Source organism: Miniopterus schreibersii (assembly GCF_964146895.1).
Source record: "Miniopterus schreibersii genome assembly, chromosome: 16".
In the NCBI taxonomy this organism is placed as follows: domain Eukaryota; kingdom Metazoa; phylum Chordata; class Mammalia; order Chiroptera; family Miniopteridae; genus Miniopterus; species Miniopterus schreibersii.
In genome coordinates, this window is record NC_138116.1 from 23,647,634 (window position 1) to 23,668,593 (window position 20,960).

Below are 20,960 nucleotides of genomic sequence, written 5' to 3' on the forward strand. Positions count from 1 at the left end.
AAAAATTTTTTCCTTGCTCTAAATTGTAAAAACAGCACTATATCGATGTTGTTTCTAGGGGAAAAAAATGTTGCTTTTTATTTGTGGGTAGTGGTTGAGAGGCATCCCTTCCTGTGCTGTTGGGTCTTAGCATTAGTACTGGGCAGGGACTATCTGTGGAAGTAGGGCAGGCATTTATGAGGGTAGGGCAGTCCAGTCTCAGCATGGCTGTGGTTCTGATTTAACTGGAGAGTGCCTGGCTCCTGGGAAGCTGTTTGCAAAGGGGCTTGGTCTACAATGGCCCTCTTACCTCCACAGCTATCCCTGTCATACTCTGTCACACTCCCTAGGTGTCACCACTTTTCCAGCCTTGCCTTTCCCACCCCCCCAGAAAACTTGGCCCCAGGGTTCTGGTCTTCCCCAGGTTTGGGCAAGGAGAATCTGAGCCATTCCCCACTCCCCTTCCCCCAAAGATCTAGTGTCCTTTTCCTAAACTGGCCACAACTCAGGGCTTGTTCCAGCCTCTCCCTTCACCTTCTTGTCTGGGTACCTTTTCCCATTCTCCAAATCCTCTCCAAATTCGTCTCCAACTTCAGTAGAAACAGCAACCTGGAGCCACGGCAGGAGGGGGTGGATGGGACACACTGTTAGGGTACATGTGAGTAGCAGCTCACGGGAGCAACAGTAATTGCAGAAACCACAGGCCAAACCCTGCCTGAGCAAGCCCCAGGAGGCCTCAAGGCTCCATAGCTCTACCTGCCCTACCCCCGCCCCTCACCCCCACAGGGAGATGGCTGTAGGAACCATGCTGCAGGTGCCCAAGAAGCAGTGGTCTAGATTATGAAGTACCCCATGTACATTATTTCGGGACCCTCACACAATAATCCTGGGAGGGGAGAAGAACAGGCATCATTGAGCCCATGAGCCCATTTTTCAGAGGTAAAAGAGGTGACCTCTTTTCCCAAGAACCCATTTGGTAACTTAAGTGTCAGGGTCAGGCCCCAAACTGGTCATCTGCTTCAAGGTGGAGCTCTTTCCAACCCCAGGTCCTTCTCTCATGGCAGCAAAGAGGACACAGAACAGGAGAAGCAGGGGCCTTTATTAGGGTCTGGCAGATGTGGTGGAGGTGGAGATGAGATCCCAGGCCTGGGCCTAGGAATGGGCAAAGGGCCCCCAGAGCAGGAAGCCAGCCCTCCCTGTCTCCTCCAGCAACCCCACCCCCATCCCAGGTTCCTTCCTCCAGCCTCCCCCTGCCTCTGGGAACACAGAGCACCAAGAACTGACAAGCAGGACCCTCCAGGGCCACAGCTTGGAGTGGAGTGCAAGATCTAGGCTTCTGCCTCCCCACAGTGGGAGATATGGGGAGCTCAATGCATCCTCCCACCAGGATAAAGTGGGGATGCTCCTTCTTTGTCCCCCAGAACAGAACAAACTCTTGTTCTGTGTGATGGGGGAGAGGGAGAAGGGCTTGGGCCTCTAAGGTAGACCTAGGAAGAGGCCAGAGGAAGACCCCCAAGATTTTCTAAGACTCCACCTTTGCACTTGCAGTGTCTCCACTTTTCCTTCCCATGGACTCTGGTGAGCAGCTCAGAGTCTGGGCCAGGGCGACTGACAGGCCAGTGGAAATCTGCTCCAAAGACATCTGTGGGTCTCAGAATGAGGGTTTCCCCAACACCAGATTCATCTATATGTACACAGGGCAGTACCTGGGTGGCAAGGGAGCAGCTGCTAGGGGCTAGTAGGAGTAGCCACCCTTGGGGCCAAAGGGCTGGGCAGGGCCAGCCAGCTCTGGGAGGTAGGCAGGGCTCTCATCCAAGTGGGACAAAGGGACTGTGTCTTCCTCACTGACCGGCCTGTCAAACTCGGCCTTGAGAGCTGGACGCTGATTGTCCGGGAAGGCCAGAGAGAAGAGGGCCTCAGGCTCACACACAAACTTGTACACATAACGCTCGCCAGCCACCTGTGGGAAGAGAGGGGCTGGGTGAGTCTCTCTCTCCAGGTCAGTGTAGGGGTGGGGAATGGGTCCAGGCAGATGTGTGGGGTATGTTTCTCTCCCATCCTTGTCCCTCTAAGCAGCAAGTCTATTCTGGGGTTCACCTCTGATCTCAATCTCACCATGCTTTGGGCTTCTCAGTTACTATTTAGCACTTTTTTGGGAGAATGTAATCTTGGGATTGTCCACAATTTCTTGTCCCTTCTGATTGGTTCATTTTCTGCTCCTACAAACTCCTGAGAATGCTCTTCTGTCCCCTGCCCCCACCCTCTTGTCCCTGGACCCTTAGCCCTTGACCTTCTGCATGATGCCTTTCTCATAATAGTATCGGAGTGAGCGGCTCAGCTTGTCATAATTCATGGCCGGCCGGTTCTTCTGGATGCCCCAGAGCCTGGCGACCTGGGGGAACAGGAGAGTTTTGGGACAGTGATGCTAACTCAGCAGAGGAAAAATGGGGCACAGGTCAGAAAGAGCACTTGAGATTCTTCATGCAAAATGCTAAGCTGGTCAGGCAAATAAGCACCAGCTCACAGACCCAGATTTGGTAAGAATTCAGGTTAGGTAAAGCAATGATGTTGGTGAAGGCACACGCCACCCGTTCCCAGGTTCTCTCATCTCCAGGCCCCAAAGATTTTGGAAGGAGAAATGGGGACATCTGAGAGGCCCACCTCCTCAGGCTCAATTAGTTTGAACTCCATCCCTCGGCCCGTCCAGGCAATGAAGTGAGCATTCGTTGGGTCATCTAGCAGGGCCACCAGAAACTGCCACAGCTGCAAGGCACCCCGGCGCTGGTAGGGCGGTCCCTCTCGGAATGCTCCAACCCCTTCCTGCTTGATGTCTCCTGGGGAACACAGGAAACAGGAGTGGAGGGTTTGTGCCTTCTGGTCCCCCAGGTAACCTTCTCTCCCAGGGGTCTTTCCAGGCCCTTCCTCATGAAATGTCATGTGATTCCCGGGTGACACAGTCAGAGGGCATGGACAAAACCCTGACCCTCTCATGGACAGTCACGTCTCTGACCTTCAAATTTCTCAGGGACGACACAGACATCATCTGGGAATGGTCGCACAGGTTTCTCATAGCCATAGCCTTGAGGAGGAAGTTGGGGGTCACTCAGATCTGGGGGTTCACTGATGAGACCCCAGGGTGTCCAGAGGGACTCCTGGCCAGGAGACCCTCCCCCATGGCAGGACCCTCTTCCAACTTGGAGGACTTGGCAGGGAGGAGGGGGCTGCCTTACCCATAGTCCCGTCACCTGGAGAGGGTCCAGGGAAACCCTCTGTGTGAAGGTACATTGACGCACACCCAGGGACATCTGGGGGTAGAGAAAGAAGGATGATGTTATAGGTGGCTGGGGGCAGCAGGCCTACACACATTTAAGAACTTCCTGCCAGCCTGCTTTCCGGCTCTGTTCCCAGCTGCCTGCCTACCACCAGTCCCAGGGGAAGTTCACCCAGAGGGGATGTGAGGCTGGAACCCCTCAGCTTGAGGGCTGAGCCAGAGGGCAGGGATGGTAGCAGCTGGGGCTGGGTAAAGCTGTTCCACAAGGCCCAGGATTCCAGGGAGCAGCTGTTTCCTGAGTTTAGGGGGAGGAGGGAGGGATAGAGATGAACCTCCGGGGAAAGTGTACAGTGTCCATGTCTAAGACTCCCTTGGAATGGGCTAACCTCCGGTCAGCAGGTCAGATTCCCTGCCTAGTGTGTTATATGAGGGAGGGAGGAATGAATGGAGGAAAAGGAGGGCGGGGGGAAGAGACCGCATGTATCTGTATCTGTGGAAGAGGCAGTGAGCACTGGGCCGTTTTTTCTCAGGTCTGCCAGCAGAGCACATTCCACTCCGTTTCATTTCATTCCCTAGGATTGAAACCTCCCCACTCCACCTGGAGGCAGTTGGTTGTGTGAAGTCACCCGTTCAAGTTCCAGCCCCTTCTGCCCTACCCCCTTCCCCTCCCACCTAAAAATGAGATGGTGAAACCTGACACCTCCAGGAGGAGGAGGAGGCGGGAGAGTGGGCTCATTCATGCATCCATTTTGTGAATGGAATTCCTGACTCCATTCAGAGGAAGCTGAAGGGGGGAGGGGCAGGAGTTCAAGGGCATGTAACACGATCTCCTCCGGTCTACATCCTTTGAAGGTCAGCGGCAAGAGCGGCTCCCTCCTCTTTCCTGCATCTCTCGGCCAGGCAAGGCTCAGGCTTATGCCCTGGGGTTGAGGAGAGGTGCACCCTTCTGGTTCTCACTCGGGCAGCCTGGGGGTTTGTGGTTCATTCCCCTGCCCCTGAAAGACTGGGCATCAGAAAAAGGGAAATTCCAAAGCTCTGGCCAGCTCTGAGCCTACTCTAATTGCTGAATTTTACTTTTCTCATGCAAGGTTGCATAGAAACTCAAATGTGGGGATGGTAACAGTGTAACAAGCCAAGGTTTTCTGGGCCCTTCCTAACTGAGAAGGGCCCTCCCTCTGACTTGGGGCTTTGAACTACAGCTATTTACCAATACGGCTGAGCACAACTCACTCAGGTGGGACACCGGTGGAACTAGAATTCACAGCAGTCCCTACTTCCGGTGCCCAGCTCTGGCCAGGATGGTGGGTCATCCATCAACCTTTTAAGCTTGAACAGGTTGTGGAAACCACACATTAACCCCGAGTCCCAACTGGGAACTATGAGCTTGGCTAGTTTCAAATTCATGTTTCTCTCCATTCAAATCCCTTCGTATTTTTAAGTGTCTGTGGGGACAGAGAGCAACCGATTCATCTTTGTATCCTCCAACCCCACACGCTCATGCTCCTTGAACAGTACTTTGGTCTCCACAGGTAATTAAAACCCCAAACACCTGCTAAATAGACGTAGAAAGAAATGCCTTAACTTCCCTATTTTGTCGCATGCTGCCTGAGGGCAAGGACCTACATCCCATTTATCTTTGATCTGAATGTAAGTTTGCTGATGGAAAAAATGACAATTCTTTTGAATCTATTAAAAAAATGAATGGGTTGGATTTATGAACTAGTAAAAGGATAGAAAGGTCAAAAACTTGTGGAAAGACATTCTGGGGGTTATCACATGCCACCCCACCCAGCAATCTCACCCCAACGCCTCCCACCTGAAAAGTCTCTTACCCGAGTCATAGGCGAAGTCCGTCTGCTCTTGTTTGATCACCACCCCCGCCCCTGGGTACCTGTGCCCATTGACCCCACCCTGGCCCATGGCCAGCTGTTCGTACAGGGGGTCAAGGTATTCCTGCTTGAAGCTCTGCTGGGGGTAGGGTGGGCAGGGCTCCGACAGCTGGTGTTGGTAGGGGGCTGGGAGGGGTTCCCGGCCCCCTCCCTGAGAGGATGTGAAGGAGTGGCAAATATCCAAGGGCTGCTGGAAGACGGAGCTGCGTAAGGGTAGGTGGGGAAAGAAGAGAGTATTAGATTAAGTTCTCCTGCCTGCCCGTCCCAGAGCTGCAGAGTGGGCTCCAGTGTGGGTGTGAGTGTCAATATCCCTTCCTCCCTGCCTCCCCCTACACCAGGTCTCCTAAGGGCAGGTGGAGGAAACTCAGGGACTGAGGAAAAGGTGCTGAGATCTGGGACCACTTCTGGGGATCTCCTTACCTATGCTCGCCGAGGTACCCATGGCCAGGGTGGGGCTGGGAGGTGCCAGAGGATCTCACGAAACTCCGTTGTTCTGCCCGGGGAAAGGGCTGCAGGGGCGACTGTCCAGGGGCACCAGGGGCTGGGGACTTGATGGCGATTTGTCTAGGGGGGTCATAGGCACTGGAGTTGAGGGGGAGACAGGGGTGAGGGGGGCAAAGAAGCTGGGCGAACATCTTTGAACCCTTTATCCATCCCCAGAGAAGCGAGAGCACAGGGATTATGACAAGGAAGAGGAGAGGATGCTGGGAAAGGAATGGCCTAAGCCAGACTCGGCCCCAGATGAACTGTTTTTCTTTCATAAATGCTGGAACTGGGTGTAGTCTTGCGAACACCTCTCCCCAGCCCAGAGCCACTGGGTAGGGTGGGACAGTGGCTTCTTCAGTAGAAACAAACTCGCTGCTACCCATCCCGGGCCTTAACACACATCCCTTGAATCCCCTGCTGCATTTTTCATCTTGACTACTCAGGAAATCCTGAGCTGTACTGCTCCCTTACAGGAGCTCGGAAATCCTTTCTGTTGTTTCACTTGCATCCCAACTGCGGCCTCTGCTCGTGAGTGCCTGCCTCCCTCCCTCCTCCATCCTACCTGGAATAAAGGCACTGCTCGCCATGGTGGTAGGGGAGTGGCGGCTTCCTGCTGCAGGACAGGGCCGGGTCTGTGCGGGGACTCTGGGGCTCCTTCTTGATCCTGGTGGTGGGGCTGTGGAAAGCTACTGCGGGGGTTGGGGGAGGCAGAGCAGGACCAGAGAGTGTCACAGAAGAGGCAGTAAGAGCTTCCAACACCTTCTGCTCTCCTCTGAGGACCAGCTGGGTGACTGGTACAGACTCATCCCCTCTCTGGGTGACAGTTTTCAGAGATTCATAGTCAGGCAATTTTAAGAAGTTTGACTGTTTACATTATGTCTAGTTTTATACATCAGGCGAATGTCTAATATTAACCAAAGAAACTGTCTAAAGTTCAACGTTTAATGTTACACCCCCCCCCCCCCCCCCCGCAAAACGCCTTTGTGGGGGTGAGCACCTTCAACCTAGGGCCTGTGGTTTTCCTGAGTGCCCTGGAAAATTCCAAGGGAGAGAAATATTTTCTTATTTGGGGGTATAAAGAATCTTTCTTTCTCTGGTTAAGGTTGGATATTAGCCACTTGCATGTCAGCTGACGAACATTATACACATGCTCCTAATTATGAAGAACACTGGCCTTTCCTGTGGCCCCTAGTGGGTCCACAAACTCCAGCCACCAGGCAGAGCAGCAAGGAGTTGGGTCCAAGTCAGCAGAGAATGAGGTTCTGTCTTACTGCAGTTGGGTCAAATGCCTGTGATCAACTATTCTGTTATCTGCTGTTTTCGATTTTGGGTGCCCTGTTTCATTTCATTGGGGAAGACAGTTGAGAGAAAAGTATCTGACATTAAAGCAAGGTTTCTCAACAGCAGCATAGTGACATTTGGGCCAGATAATTTTATGTTGGGGGGGGTGGCTATCCTGAGTATTGTAGGGCGTTAGGTAGCATCCCTGGCCTCTACCCACTAGATGCCAGTAGCATCACCTTGTGTGGCAACCAAAAATGTCTACAAACACTGCCACATGTGGGGGGAATAGCCCCCAAGATGCATGAAAATAACTTAGAATGGTAGAACTGGATCCTGCTGAACTGGTCCAAGCTCCCCATTTCAGAAACAAGGAAATGGGAGGATCAGAGAGAGCTGCAGTGTCTGCTCCAAGGTCACACAGCTAGGATGGAGAAAACCCGTACTTGAACCAAGGCCTTCATCTGCCAGTTACCGCCTTGGTCTTTGAGTCCAAACCCAAGAATGGGGAGCCCTGCCCTTCACCCCGTTCTTTAGGAGAGAACAAGTTGATCTTTTGTGATTCTCTGTCCCTATGACTCATTTCCTGCCCTCCCTCAGTCCCCATTCCCTCTACCCAGGGCCCTCTACTCACAGTTTTCTGAATGGAAATCAGGAACAAACTGTTCATCACTATCTGGTACCTGAGCTGCGGAGAGAGGTCAAAGGTGAGTCTGGGGTGGGGGTGGGGCCCTGGATGGCAGTTGCAGGGAGATACCATTAAGGCAGCCCAGCAGATTAGCACCTGCCCCCAAAATAAAACAGCCTTCCTAGGAATAAAGACAACTCCATACCAGGTCCTAGTGCCCTCCATCTCCGGGCTCCATTAAGACCCTGGAGAGGAGAGGCTGCAAATTCCCAGAACCTGTCTGAGCAGATTCCAGTCTTTTATTCCCTCCATTTTTCTGAAGTGAAGACAGCCCTGCCCCTCAGAGTTTACAAAGCTCTCTCAAAGCCGACAGCAGTCACATCTGGGATGGGCAAGCATTACAAGGAGTGGGATCCTGGGGACTTTGAATCACGTGGGAGATTCTGAATCTGGGCTGGACCCAGGAATCTGCACTTCATACAACCTCCAAGGTGAAATCTAGAGATTTACATCCTGGGGAAGAAGACAGAATGGAGAAAAGAGGGTGGTTCTAGAGAAGTAAAAAACAAACAAACAAACAAAAAAACGGATGGCAATGGGACAGGAAGAGGCTGGGGACACTAGGGGGTCAGGTGCCTCATCTCTTTGATGTGCAGTTAGAAGAGAGGAGGACTCCCCAAGCTTGGAAGTCTGAGCAGCATTTCCAGGGTGCCAGCGTGGGTGGAGCTGGGTTTAGGGATTAGGTAGCAAAACTGAAATAGAACAGAAGCTCACCCATGGCCTCCACCTGGACATCTGGGTTCATTTCGAGTTCTTATCTTGGCCTCGCCAACTCCTTCAGGGTCTACAGCTGAGTACCTCCCCTGATCCCAGAGTCTTTGCCCACTTTTGCCCCTCTCTCAAGAATAGATTACAGCAGGAAGGGGAAGGGTAGACACCAAGAAGAACTTCCCGATAGTCCAGGAAGAGAGTGGCTCAAAGGTGAGGTGATAAAACCCAAAGAGACTACTCTCAGATTAGACAATGGGGAAGGTGATGGATAAGATGACCAGAACTAGGAATGGCTGGTACTGGTGAGGGTCCCAGGAGACAGCTGCAGAACATCCCCACTCATCCTAGCCTGTACAAATACACACCCCGAGCTTTACTGCTTTGCTCCTGGGCAAAGGCTCCAGAGTTTCTTCCTTGGATTTCAGCCACAGCCTCTGATCCGAACTCCCTACTTCTACTCTCACCTCCTATAGTCAGTTTTTCTTCACATGGCTGTCAGAGCAACATGTCAAATCACTTCTCTCCCTTGTTTAAAGCATGAATCCCAAACTCTTCCCCTCGGCCTCCAAGATCCCGAGTGATCCTCCGAGATCCTCCAAGGCTCATGCTGCTTACCTCTTTGACCTGCCTCTCCTGGCCCTTCACTCTCTGGAGCTCTGGTCTCCTTTCAGGTCCTCAAAGCTGATCAGCTTGATCTCTCTTCCCCAGCTCTCTGCCTGCCTGTTTTTTCAGGTCATCGAAGTCTTAACTCACTTTGTCACCTCAGAGGCCTTCTCTGACCACCCAGACCAAAGTGGTCCCTCCCAGCCTTTTCTCACATCCGTTTTATTTCTTCCCCAGCATGTATGGATCGGCTACCTGAATTTACTGTGTTTACATGTTTATTGTCCATCTCCTCTACCAGAAAGTTAAGCTTGCTAAGGGAGGGGCTTATCTGTCTTGTTCATCTGATTCCCCAGCACCCCAGGAACAGGGTCTGGCTCAGAAGAGACACTCAGTGCATTATTTGCTGACTCTGAATAACATACAATGGCCTCTGTCCTCAGGCTGGTGGGAGCCAGCCTGGTGGGCCTGGGAGCCAGAACTGAAGAGATCCCAACCAACCAGCCCTTCCTGCCCACTGAGGGCTCCCGTCTCCACCACCAGATAACAAAAGAGGCAGATCTTCTGGGGAAAGCCCATCTTACATGAGATACTTTTTAGGCTGTGGTAGGAAAATTCTTCACCAACTTGCTTTAAATATTAGAGGTACCAAGTGTTTTAAAATATACATTTATAGATAGCTGACTTCTTGACAGAGGGATTGGGCTGAGGGGGTTTAAGAATCAGGAGTCACCAGCAGCTAAAGAACTTATGAAACATCAGCATAAAACAAAGTGATCAAATAAAGCAGTGGGCATGAAATCCCTTTGCAAAAACAAACAAAAACACACAGGCAGCACTCATCTCCTCAGAAGCGCCTCTAAGGCACAAAGACAACCATTCCCAAACTGGCTCAGATCAAGAATCTGTGGACACTGTTAAAACATGGATTCCCAGCCACCCCCAAGTCTCATTCCATAGGCCCGGGGTGGGGTGCAGGAGTCTTTATTTTTAGCAAGTGCCCTTAAGAATAGGCAGGTTTGGGAAAACACTCCCAGGGGTGCAAGGCCTGCGTTCATCCATGCTGTGTCCTCTGGCCCAGCCACACAGGTGGCTGGAAGGGGGTGATGGGAGCAGGATGCACAACATTTCCCTCCCTGCTACTTAGGCAAGGAAGGTCCCGAGGGCTGGGGGTGTGGACCGTGGGGAGGCTGACGCACTTGAGCCCCTTCTGGGGCTTCATTAACTGCTGCTTTCCACTGAGGTAATAGGCTGGGGGCATCTCCTGCTGGCGTCACAGGCCAGTTCAAGTGACACTAGAGAACTCTAGGGGTCACCTTGCCTTCCTTTCTGCCTCAGGTCTGAAGGTTTGACCAGGACCTCCTCTCCACCGCAGTCCCAGTGGAGGCCATCCCCAGCACACAGACCAAGCCCCAGAAGAGGTGGTGCCATCCTCCCAGGGACAGGGGAAATCAGTGGAGGCAAAAATGGGCTGTGTTGTAAAACCCAGTCCCTGATTAACCCTTCCCCAGAACACTGGCTTCTCCCAAAAGGGCAGGACAGGGCCTCAGTCGCTCAGAAACTGTTAACAAAGATAGAAATAGGAACAGTAACATTGTGCCTCATGTTCCTGGAGAGCAGAATTTCTAATGACCATGTTTGGTCTTGAGTGTACGCTACTCTCTTTATTTGTTAACTTGGCTGAGTTTTGGCTGCCGAGCCAGGGTGCCAGTCTTCCCCCAACTCCATCCTGGCACTAAGGTGGAGCTTCCCTGCCTGAGGACATGGCAGGTGATGAAGGATGGGAAAAGTGGCAAGCCAGCAAAATGCCTAAAGAGAGAGAATTTTAGGGAATGTTCCTCTAAGGAGAGGAGAGTGGGGGTTAATAGAAGAGGAGGGGCTTGGGGACTTCCCAAGCAGGGCTACAGGATTGGGAGGTTAAGCCAGCCAAGTAGCTAAGCCCACCCCAGATCAGCCACCCACCGACACCATCTCCGTCTCCCCTTCCTAGGGTCCAACCAAAGGGTGATGGGCCTCTTAAGGAGTCCTAGTGGTGAGGCAGGGACCCATTCTCCAGAGCCTCTGCTCCATTGTGTCACCAATGGCCTCAGCTCTTACCCTTACCCCACCCCCACCCTGGCAGCCTCTGCACTGGAAGGAACCAGTTCTCTATCTATGGAGGAGACAGTGTCCCCAAGAGCTTTCTAGAAGGGGAGGAAACAAAAATATGGAGGAGGTATTGTAGCTAAAAGACTGGGGGACGGAATTAATCTCATCTCTCCCCGCAGACATGCCGAGGCACTGGCGGGCATACACACGGATTCACACCCCCCTAATTCCTTTTACTTCACAGCAGCACACGAGTGAAACACAGCCCCCATGCACACCCTTCACACAAAGGGTCTCCTTTGGATTTACAAAGACAACGGGGAAAACCAAAGGGCAAGGGGACTGGAGACCTGGGAGGAGGACTGGGAAGCCGCGATTCTTATGAAAAGGGGAGCAGAGTCCTGTCTCTTTGAGAATCTCATAAAAGGTATGGATCATTCTCTTTCTAGAAAATCCACATTCCTTTGTGTGTGGTGCACCCCAACATTTTGCAATGTTAGAGGGCTCAAGGACCCCTGCAACCTATCTGCAGAGCTTCTGGGTGTCCACAGACCCCAGCCTCACACAAAGGACAAACATGGCCCAGAGTCAATGTTCCTTACTACCAAATAGACCAAAGTCATTGTCCCTGAGGGTTCCCCACAAGCCAGGAAAGGAACCCTGGACCAGAAGCAGCACACCTTTTACCGTAGCTAGGCACAGCTTGGGTTCAGCCTTCCTGAGTCTGCTTTTCTCTACAGCACTCATATCCTTTCTCCGGCAACTCAACAGATCCCAGGCACCCCAAAACCAGACATGTCCTCTTAGACTCACCTTGTCCCCTTCCACTGTCTAGAAAAGCCCCAACCCCAAGGATATCTGAACTACCTGCCCTTACAGAGCTCCGCTCACACTCACCTGCAATGATGCTCAGACATCGGACTTGAACCCACAATCACAACAGTCTGGATCCAACCTGGGCATCCATTGCATTTTTCACAATCTCCCACCCCACCTCCACATACTCACACTACAAGGACCTGCTGCTTCTTTCCAAATTGGGGCTTTAGGAAAAAATCAAGCTGAAGAAGGGCAGTTGGACTCCAGCCCCCATTCCTACTGGCGTGTCCCATTACTGGCAAATTTCCAAAGGAGCCAGCCCCTCCCTGCCACCCCAAAGCTCCCCCTGGGCTGCAGGGGTCACTGACCTGGTGGGAAGAGGCAGGAGAGGAGGATGGGGTGGTGCTGGGATGGTGCAGGGGGACAGGGCCCCGGCAGCTGCATCTGTCTCCGCAGAGAGAGTGAGAAGGAGCGAGCGGCCTCAGCATCCCCCCCTCAGGCCTGGCCATCCATCGCCAGCTGGGAACCTGAGCTGCTCCCTCAGAAGGAAGGAGAGGGAACCAAGAAGATCCTAGCTGCCCCCCCTCCGTCTTGCGATCCCCACCCCCACCTCCCCACCCACTGGATTTAAATCTACAGAGACTTAGCAGCAGCATGAAACACACACACTCGCTGTCACACTGACACATGCAGATAGACACACGTACAGTCTCTAGACCCCCACCGCCAAGGGGTGGGGCTTCCAAGGTTGAGAGGAGATGAGAACATTTTCCTCTCCTTCCCATTCCAAACCCAGGCACAAATGGACCAGCTGCTGCCAAAATGCCAACCTCTGTGCCTACTCCTAGATCCCAGCCCTGGGAGCTGCCCACTGTGGGGAGTGCAGGGACCCTCAGCTGACAGACAAGGAGCCTGGCGAGCCAGACAGAAATCAGGCCTTGGGAAAGGAAGTCTTTGAGAGACGTGGAAACTGACACCTCTGCGTTCCTCAGCTCCAGCCCAGCTCCGGAACCTCGGGAGGATGGGCAGACTGGGCACAGTTCTGCTTGTGACTCGGAGCTGGGCACCCAGGGCTTACAGAGTCCGGAAGATGTGCACAATATCCCCAGAACCCCCAGATCCCTCCAGCACCCAAGTAGCCGGTGAGCCATGAATTCCACAAAATGTTTCGAGCACTTGCTCTATGCTAAATAGTCATTCTGTTAACATATATATTTGGGGGGATACCACAGTGGTCAAGACAGATCTAGTCTCACTCCAAGGATCTAATCAGGGGTCTTCCCCTTCTACCCCATGCTGTTATAGAGGGTTCCAGAGGAGCTGGGTTTGAGCTTAAAATTTAAAAATCACCAAGGATACCCAGGTGGAGGGTTGGGGAGATTCTAAGGTACAGAAATGCCTTCGAAAAGGTATTTCTTGTGGTTTCTTGGCTTTCCGAGTGTTAAAATAAAGGGACCCTAGGATGGGGGTGTTAACCCTTCCCTCTCATAGACTATCTAAACACCATTCGCCTCCTACCTGCAGCCCCACCAGCGACACCCTCAGGCCCCACCGATGAATCCAACCAAGAGACCTCCCAGAACACGCTTCCCCAGTGAGCCAAGGCCCAGCGACTGACCCCACCTCAGCCAGCTTGCAGCTAACAGCTAACTGCCTGGCAAACAAGTGGGGGAATTTGCCTGGGGTGGAGGAATTCAGGAGGAAAGGAGGAGGGTCAGTTGCCATCAGAATTACAATCAAGGCTATTCGGGGGAGGGGGAAGCTCTAAGCTCTCTTTGACAAAGTGCTGCAAAAAAGAATTATTTAAACTTTTGTTGTTCTTTTGGCTCAGACAGGAAATTGTTTGGCACTGGGAGTTGGGAAGTAGAGAAACCAAAGGTTTAGGTAAAAATCAATGTTTTGGCAGCTCCTGAAGATAGGTAACAAAGTAATTGCTCTTTCAACTCATCTTCCTGTTCCTCACACCCCTCCCCCCAAACACCCCAACACACACCTCAGCCTGGTGGCTGCTGCCAAACAAACTTTGCAAATGAAAATTTCAACCAGGAAAACGGGCCTGGGGCCAAGTTCCATTCAAATAAGCAAATACCGCACACAATGGTCTGATTCATCCCCAGGCCTAGTTACACAAGCCCGGCTCAGGGTAGAGAAAATAAATATCAATATAAGTGTCCATACCAGGCGCTGGGGAGAGCAGTGAGGCAGGGGACTTGGGGAGGGGGCCTTGGAGAGCTTCTTGAGGCCAGGGAGAGAGGAAGTGGGCTAGGCTGGAAGGCAGAGGTAGAGAGCACCCCCCACTCCAGTAATAGGAAAGGTCACAAAACTACTCACCTTCAGCGAGCCACGTCTCCTGGAAGTGACTTAGATCCTGGAAGAGATCTGAGGGGTAAATAATGGAATTGCAGAAGGTGAGGTGGAAGTGATGGTGGAGAGAGAGGGAGCCCCAGCGAGCCCGGTGACCCCCCTTGGGGTGACAGGGGCCGAGAATGATCAGAGTCCCTTGGAGGGCGAGTCTTTTTGGCAAAAGGGTGGGGGCTCTAGTATCCGTCCTTCGGGTGAGTGTGGTGGGGAGGATCACGGTTTCTCTCTGCGGCTCTTTACCTTCGGAGTCGGGGGGCGGCAGGGAGCCCGGGTCCATGAGCTTCCCCTGCGGGACCATCAGCGCTTCGCGCAAGCTCCCATTTCCGGGCGATTTCTACCGGGAAGGAGAAGAATGCCCGAAGTCACCCTGAGGCCAGCTGGTCTAGGGGGTGGGACTGGGTTCTCGGGGTGACTTAGGGGCCGGGCAACCCTGGACTCCACTGGGGCCGCGGGGAAGGGGCTGTGGGGCGGGGTGCAGGGCGGGGGCGGGCGTGGAGGCAAGCGCGGCGCTCACGCTGCAGAAGGTGTAGGGCACTTGCTGGTCCAAGTATCCGCCTTTCATCCTGCGCTCCATCCGGCCGCTCCCTCCGGCCGCAAGGCCCGGGCCCCGCGCGGGGGCAGAGACCTGGGGGGTGGGGGGTGGGGCTGCGTTCGCACACCGTCCAGGGAAAGCGGCGGGGTGGGGATGGGTAAGGGCGACGGGGAGGGGACGGTCCCCAGGCTTTGGGTCCGACGGCAAAACTTCTCCGACTCACTCAGGCGATGGTGGGGTTTCGCTTTCTGAGCTGAGCGCCGTCACCACTCCCCTCCCGCCAAAGGAGGTCCCACCTGCTCCTGGGAGCCGGGCTCGCCGTTTCGGCTGCTTTCTGCAGCCCTGCTCTACCCAAGCTCGGTTACATAAGACGTGTGTGTGTGTGTGTGTGTGTGTGTGTGTGTGTGCGCTCGCGCGCAGAGGAGCGGGAGAGGCGCGCACCATTCGCACGCCCACAACTCCCGCGCCCCCTCCAACCCTGAATTTCAGCGCCTCCCACCCCCGCCCTGGAATCTGCGGAGGTGGCAGTGAGAGTGTGGGGCGTGCTGAAGGCGAGGCGGGGAATCGCGGGCACTCTCCCTCCCTCTTCCTCCCGCAGCCTCACCTGAGGCCGGGGCTTCTGGGCTGGAGACGCAGGGGGTCCTGAGCATGCCCTGGGGCCGCAGCGAGGGCCGCGGGGCTAGGCCGGAGCCGGGCGGCCGTGGCCTCGGGTCCCCAGCGCACGAGCTAGTTTTCCGGGCGCCGTGGACAGTTGTGAGCCCGGGGGAGCCGCTGATTGGTGCATTTCCCTTGCCTCAGCCCAGGCTCTCTTACCCCCCCACCCCCCCAACCCCATTCCCTTTGTTTCATTGACTTTTGTGAATGAAACCCCAGGGCCGGGCACGCCCGCCAATCCGGAGACTCGCTTGGCCAAGCCGGGGGGCGGAGTTTCCCAGCGGCGGGGGCCAATCAGAACGCAGGGTCTGCTTCCTGGCTTCATTCACTGCTTGGGCTCTCATTCATAAAAAAATAAACTCGCGGCCGGAGTTCATTCAGAAAGAGCTGAGAGAAAAGGAGGGACGCCGAGGACTCGATGGCTTCTCTGTGGGCTCGGCGGTGGCCCCGGGTTTGAGGCTCGACGAGCTCCTCCGGCCGGCGTCTGCACGCTTCTTTGTGCCTCTGCATGTAGGTGGGAGTGTGAACATGTCTGTGTGCGCGCCCTGGGGGGAGGTGAGCGGACTTGTGCGCCCAGAGGAACAATAATAACTAGCGCTCCTCTTCCGCGTGCTCATTTAATTCCCACAACCTGGCGAAGTGGCTCTATTGTCTCCATTTTCTCAGAGATTGAAAATGAACACTCAGAGAGGGGCGGTGACTTGGTTGAAGTCACTCAGTCAGCTGCTGGGGTTTACAGTTCCTGATCACCCACGTTCTCCTGCACGGCTCTTTGAGGCCACAATTAAATGAATTAAAGCTATGTGACAACAACTAATACACAGTAGACACTCAACAAATGTAAGCTGGCACAGAATCCAGGCTTTTTCTCAAGGGTCTGTGCTCTGCAGAGCAGCTGTGTGACCCACTTTCTATTGACTGCAGCAGAGGCCCCAGCTTGGACCTCTGAAAGGACAGTTCCTCTCAGCCATCTTTCCTCTTATCCTGAGAGCAAATATGGGTATTAAGGGGCAAAAGCTCCTTGTCTCTGTAATTCTGAAGATCTGAGGGCAGGACTTGTTTCAGTTCTAGCCAAAAAGCTGGTCATCATCTCTGTCACCTCATTTATTCACTTTATTCAATAAACATTTATTGTGCCAGACACAGTGCTGGGTGCCAGGCAAGCAGCTGTGACCAAGACAAGCACTTGGGAGTTGGGTTGCTTAAGTGGCAGCCATGGGGACACACAGGACATGAAATTCCCCCGGCTTTTTTTCTGAGACAATTCTCTGGGTCTAACGTTTATGCCCTTCCCTGAGGATAGCCTGATTTTGCTTGCTGCCTGCTTGTGATAAACACAAGAGACTGGCCAAACCCCACGTCAGCAGTGGGTGCTTTCAGATCCATCTGATCTAACACCCCAGTTTACAGATGAGGCAGTGGAGGTTCAGAGAAGGAAATGATACATATGAGCTCTTTCCACTGGTCAGGGTCAGAGCTGGGACTAAAACACCAAACCTCCATCCTGTTTAGGGCTCATTCCATGAGATCATCTTGGGCAAATGAAAATAAATTTCCCTCTCTTCTCTGCTGAAATGTTCTTTAAGGCCCATGTCTACTGCCCCTCTCCTCCAGGAAGCCTTCCAGATAGTCTGAATCAGTTCCTTAAGGACCCACAAAATTCTTGCCTATATCTGTGGTGTGGATGTCTTTTATTCTGCCTCATCCCTAGATATGAAGAATTCTCCAGGACCTGGAAGAGATCTCATTTGTCTCTGTAATTCTTCCCCCGGCCTGCTTCATGTTTATGAGGGTCCCATGGAATACTTGTTTGATGAATAGGTACAGGAAAGATGAAACTAATGTAACTTAGCAGGAGCCCTGCCCAAGGGAGGAGAGACAAGTTCAAGCAAATCCCAGCTTTGGGCTGGATGGAACTAGTTTAGTTTGTGTCTCTGGGCCAAGAGAAATGGGGGAGGAGGACAGGATTCTTCCTGAAGGCAGCTCTGATATCTTTTCCATGACAATGAAGAAAATTCTGGTGGGTCCCAGAGCAGGCTGTCCAGTTGGGGGCTCTTTAGGGTTCCCCAGCTGGTTCTGAGTTCTTACTTTTTAGAGAGGGCCCCTGGCTCCCTAGAGAGTAACTGCTCCTCCCCACTTCCCATCCAGGAACTCCTCCTCTGGCTCTGGCTCAGCATGCTGGCCACTGCTGTCACCTGGCCTCCAATTCAGCAACACCCAGGCTCAGAACAGTGACATCTCCAGGGAGAACATCTGAGCTTCTTCCAGGACTCGAGGTAGTTGGGGAGAAGAAGGAATAGAGAGGCTGGAGATTCCTGTTGAAAGTCACATTACAATGACCAACACCTACCTGCCATGCTCTGCTACAAGGGCTGGCCCTGCATTAACTTATGCAGCCTTCACAGCAGTCCTGTGAGGTGTCACCCCCATTTTATAAATGAGGAAACGAAGGCCTCAAAAACACACATTCACCTCAAGGGTCCACTCAACAGACTGAGGACACCCCAAATCGGTTCACAGGCACAAAGACTACACTTTGAGGGAACCCACAACAAGTCAGATGGAAGACAAGCCTGAGCCAGGGAGTAAACAAGGACACACCTGGATTAAGGATGCTCACGGTACCCTCCTGGACACACACAACAGCCTACCTGACACCTCCCATCACACCTTTGTTGGGAGTTGCATAGGTAAATGTTTCCTTCCCTCTAGTATGTTGGAGCTGTACTCTGACCAGTTTCCCAGGAGTCTAAGTTATAAAATGTAAATGTGGGTTTCAGATATGCAGATGTTCATGCCAAAGCAGCCTGAGGCTTAGCTCTGGGATGTGAAGGAAGGGGAAGCTATTTGAGGCTCTCAGATCAGACTCAGAGGCCCAGGAGTCATTAGAGTAGCAGGCTCTCCCCCGGGGGCCTTCAGATAGGGTAGTGGCAAGGGGCTGGGTGATCTGCACAACCTGACTGTGTAGGAAGGACAGAAATGTCTTCCAAGGCCTGGCTTCCTTGATGTCTGGAAGAGCTGAGTCGCAAGGCTTAAAGGGTGGAGCTCAGAGGGTAACCCTGGGACAGCTGGTAAGGCCAGATGGATGAGATAAACAGGGTTAAGTGATATCCTATAAATCCTTTAGTATCTCCCAGACTGAAAATATCACCAGGTGGAATGAACCAGAGGACAGGATCAGGCGGTGGGGATGGAGGAACAGGGGGTCTTCACATGGGCAGGTGAATCAGGACCACCAAGAAAAGAGAAGTGCCACGGTTTTGGACCCAGCGACAATGGATGTGTAGCCCCCTGAAACCAACTGCCTGCATCAGTGTGTGTGTGTGTGTGTGTGTGTGTGTGTGTGTGTGAGTGTGTGTGTGAGTGCATTTGCTGAGGAGAGGGTCTGTCATGGGTCATCACAGAGCAGGACTGTGAAGAACCACTGCTCTATGTCTTTTATCACAGATGGCTTTGCAAGATCATAGATCTTATCAATATTATTAGAAATGGTTGGCCCTGGCCAGTGTGCCTCAGTTGGTTGAGCAACATCTCATGCACTGAAGGGTCTCATTTTGATTCCCGGTCAGGGCACATACCCAGGTCTCCGGTTTGATCCCCAGTCTGGGAGTGTATGGGAGGCAACCGATTGATGTTTCTCTCTCACACCGATGTTTCTCTCTCTTCCTCTCCCTTTCTCTCTCTAGAATTAATGGAAAACATCCTCAGGTGAGGATTAATTAAAAAAAAAAGGTTGGCAAGGCAATCCTTGGAGAATGTGCTTGTGAGGAGGGTAGAACAATGGTTTCCCTTGTTCCTCTCCACCTTCTACTTAACCTGAGCTCTCTCTTGGGATCCCACGGAAAAGGGGGCCCTCCCTCCAGGCAGCTGGCCAGGAGCATGTCGGGCTAGAGAGGGAAGGTACAGGGGAAGCCGGGGCCCTGCTCAACCAGAGGGCACCCTGGTGGAGGAGACCTGTCTCAGGAGAAAAGACCGAAAGATGAGGCTGTGGATGGAGACTGGGCTTCTCTTTCCCTTGTGTTGTAGGGGTGGGACGTCCTCAAGGACCTTGGCAGAACCAGGAGGAGACGATCTCCCAGCCTGACTCCCAAGGGATCTACTGCAGATGGAGCGGGCAGTCAGGAATCTGAGGCAGGAGCTTCTGGTCCCTCATCTGGATTGACAGCTACGATATTCCCAGGAGGAGAGTGATGGACACAATGACACCAACGTGGGGCCGAGCCAACCCCTGGGCTGACTGTAGGATTTCTCTTTGGGGAGTCACCTTTTGGAGGGCTGTGTGGGAACTTGCCAGAAATCCAATGAGGAGCAATAAAATATTTTAAAACAAGGCTGAATAGATAGATTTGTCCCCCTTCCATCTTGAATATTGTCCCAGGAGGAAAGGTTGAGCCTGATGCTGGGAAAAGAGTCTATGAGGCCAGAGAGAGATCAAGGGCGCCCCTCAGAAAGCAATTGTTATTTTTTGAGGATGCCGGTGACCTCAGCTTTTCATATTTGCTGCCTGCAGCAGCTCAGGACACCACCAAGTGCAAAGCCTCCCTTGTCCTGTTGTTTCTTCCCTTATTGGTTTGGCTTTCAAACCTCTTTTTAGACGGAGCACCCCAGCTCAAGGACAGGCCCTCTCTGAAAGCTGCAGGATATAGGATTTTCTTTTTCTTTTTGGGGTTTTCCCCTTTCTGTCAAAGAGAGACAAACAGACAAATGTCAGCCGACTGAAGGACTGGAATGGAGTCGGAGCCAGTTGGGCAGAGTCCAGGATGCTCCCCTTTCTAATTAAGTGCGGACTTGAATTATGAGGACCACAGCTCCCCCTGGGCGGGGCTCTGCCAAAGGAAGGCGATTTTCCCCTTCGAAGATTAAATGCCGTTGACTCCATTTCTTCCCTCCTCAGTTCCCTGAGAGTGTCTATATTTGCTCTTGTCATCACGAATAATGGCAATAGAGTGGGTGCCCCAGCTCACTGAGGCACCTGCAGGGAACCCCATAGCTGGCAGAAGCCTGGGAACGTCACTCATCCTGGACTCTTTTACCAGAGAATGACGGGGGGGGGGGGGGGGATGGGGATCCCTGGTTTTATTTCTGAGTATTTTGTTTCCCCCCAAACAGAGACTCTTTTCCCTCCTTTGTCCGTCTGCTCCCTCCCCCATCCAGCCCCTGACTGCTCCTGAGGCTCCAGGGCTTCCCCTGGGGAGCTGCTGTGTAGATTTACTTCTCCTGTTGATTCTCACCTGTCTTGCTGGCGACCCCAGCCCAGATTTATCTGGTAATTTACAGCCACAGGTGTTAATTTACGAGCCAGGGCCATGGAGCCCTGGCCCCAGGAAATGGTGCTCCTCCTGGGTGAGGGCGAGGCTTTCTTTCCACTCCGTGGGGACCAAGCACCTAGGTGGGAAAGAACGGGGCAGAAAGGAAGGACTTTGGGGGGATGCATGCTGAGAGGACACAATACCTGAGCAGAGGAGGGTCAGGCATCCTGTATCCCGATTGTAGTTTCCAAAATAAGGTGTCTGCACGCATGCTTTACACTTGATTGTTTCCCTAAGCCTCTGCAGATAATGTTATCTTATTATATTTCCCCAGCATCCCTCCAAGTAG

At 53.0% G+C, this 20,960-nt stretch overlaps 1 protein-coding gene across 15 annotated transcripts; it reads right to left on the minus strand.

The window, feature by feature from the left end:
- Positions 1 to 1,059: 1,059 nt before the first annotated feature.
- On the minus strand, positions 1,060 to 15,400 carry ETV4 (ETS variant transcription factor 4). Of its 15 annotated transcripts, none has more exons than XM_081161636.1 (13): positions 15,313 to 15,400; positions 14,691 to 14,801; positions 14,417 to 14,510; positions 14,147 to 14,194; positions 7,541 to 7,594; positions 6,188 to 6,311; positions 5,560 to 5,703; positions 5,083 to 5,342; positions 3,210 to 3,284; positions 2,990 to 3,058; positions 2,641 to 2,813; positions 2,270 to 2,371; positions 1,061 to 1,939 (listed from the first exon to the last, which is right to left on the minus strand). In XM_081161636.1, exons 2-13 carry the CDS (start codon positions 14,748 to 14,750, stop codon positions 1,715 to 1,717), a joined length of 1,428 nt encoding a protein of 475 aa, XP_081017762.1. In that variant the 5' UTR covers positions 14,751 to 14,801; positions 15,313 to 15,400; the 3' UTR covers positions 1,061 to 1,714. The 15 variants fall into 15 exon arrangements, with proteins under 15 accessions (XP_081017763.1, XP_081017764.1, XP_081017756.1 ...); XM_081161632.1 differs by having other exon boundaries at positions 5,560 to 5,721; XM_081161634.1 differs by having other exon boundaries at positions 6,188 to 6,314.
- Between the last annotated feature and the right edge of the window lie 5,560 nt (positions 15,401 to 20,960).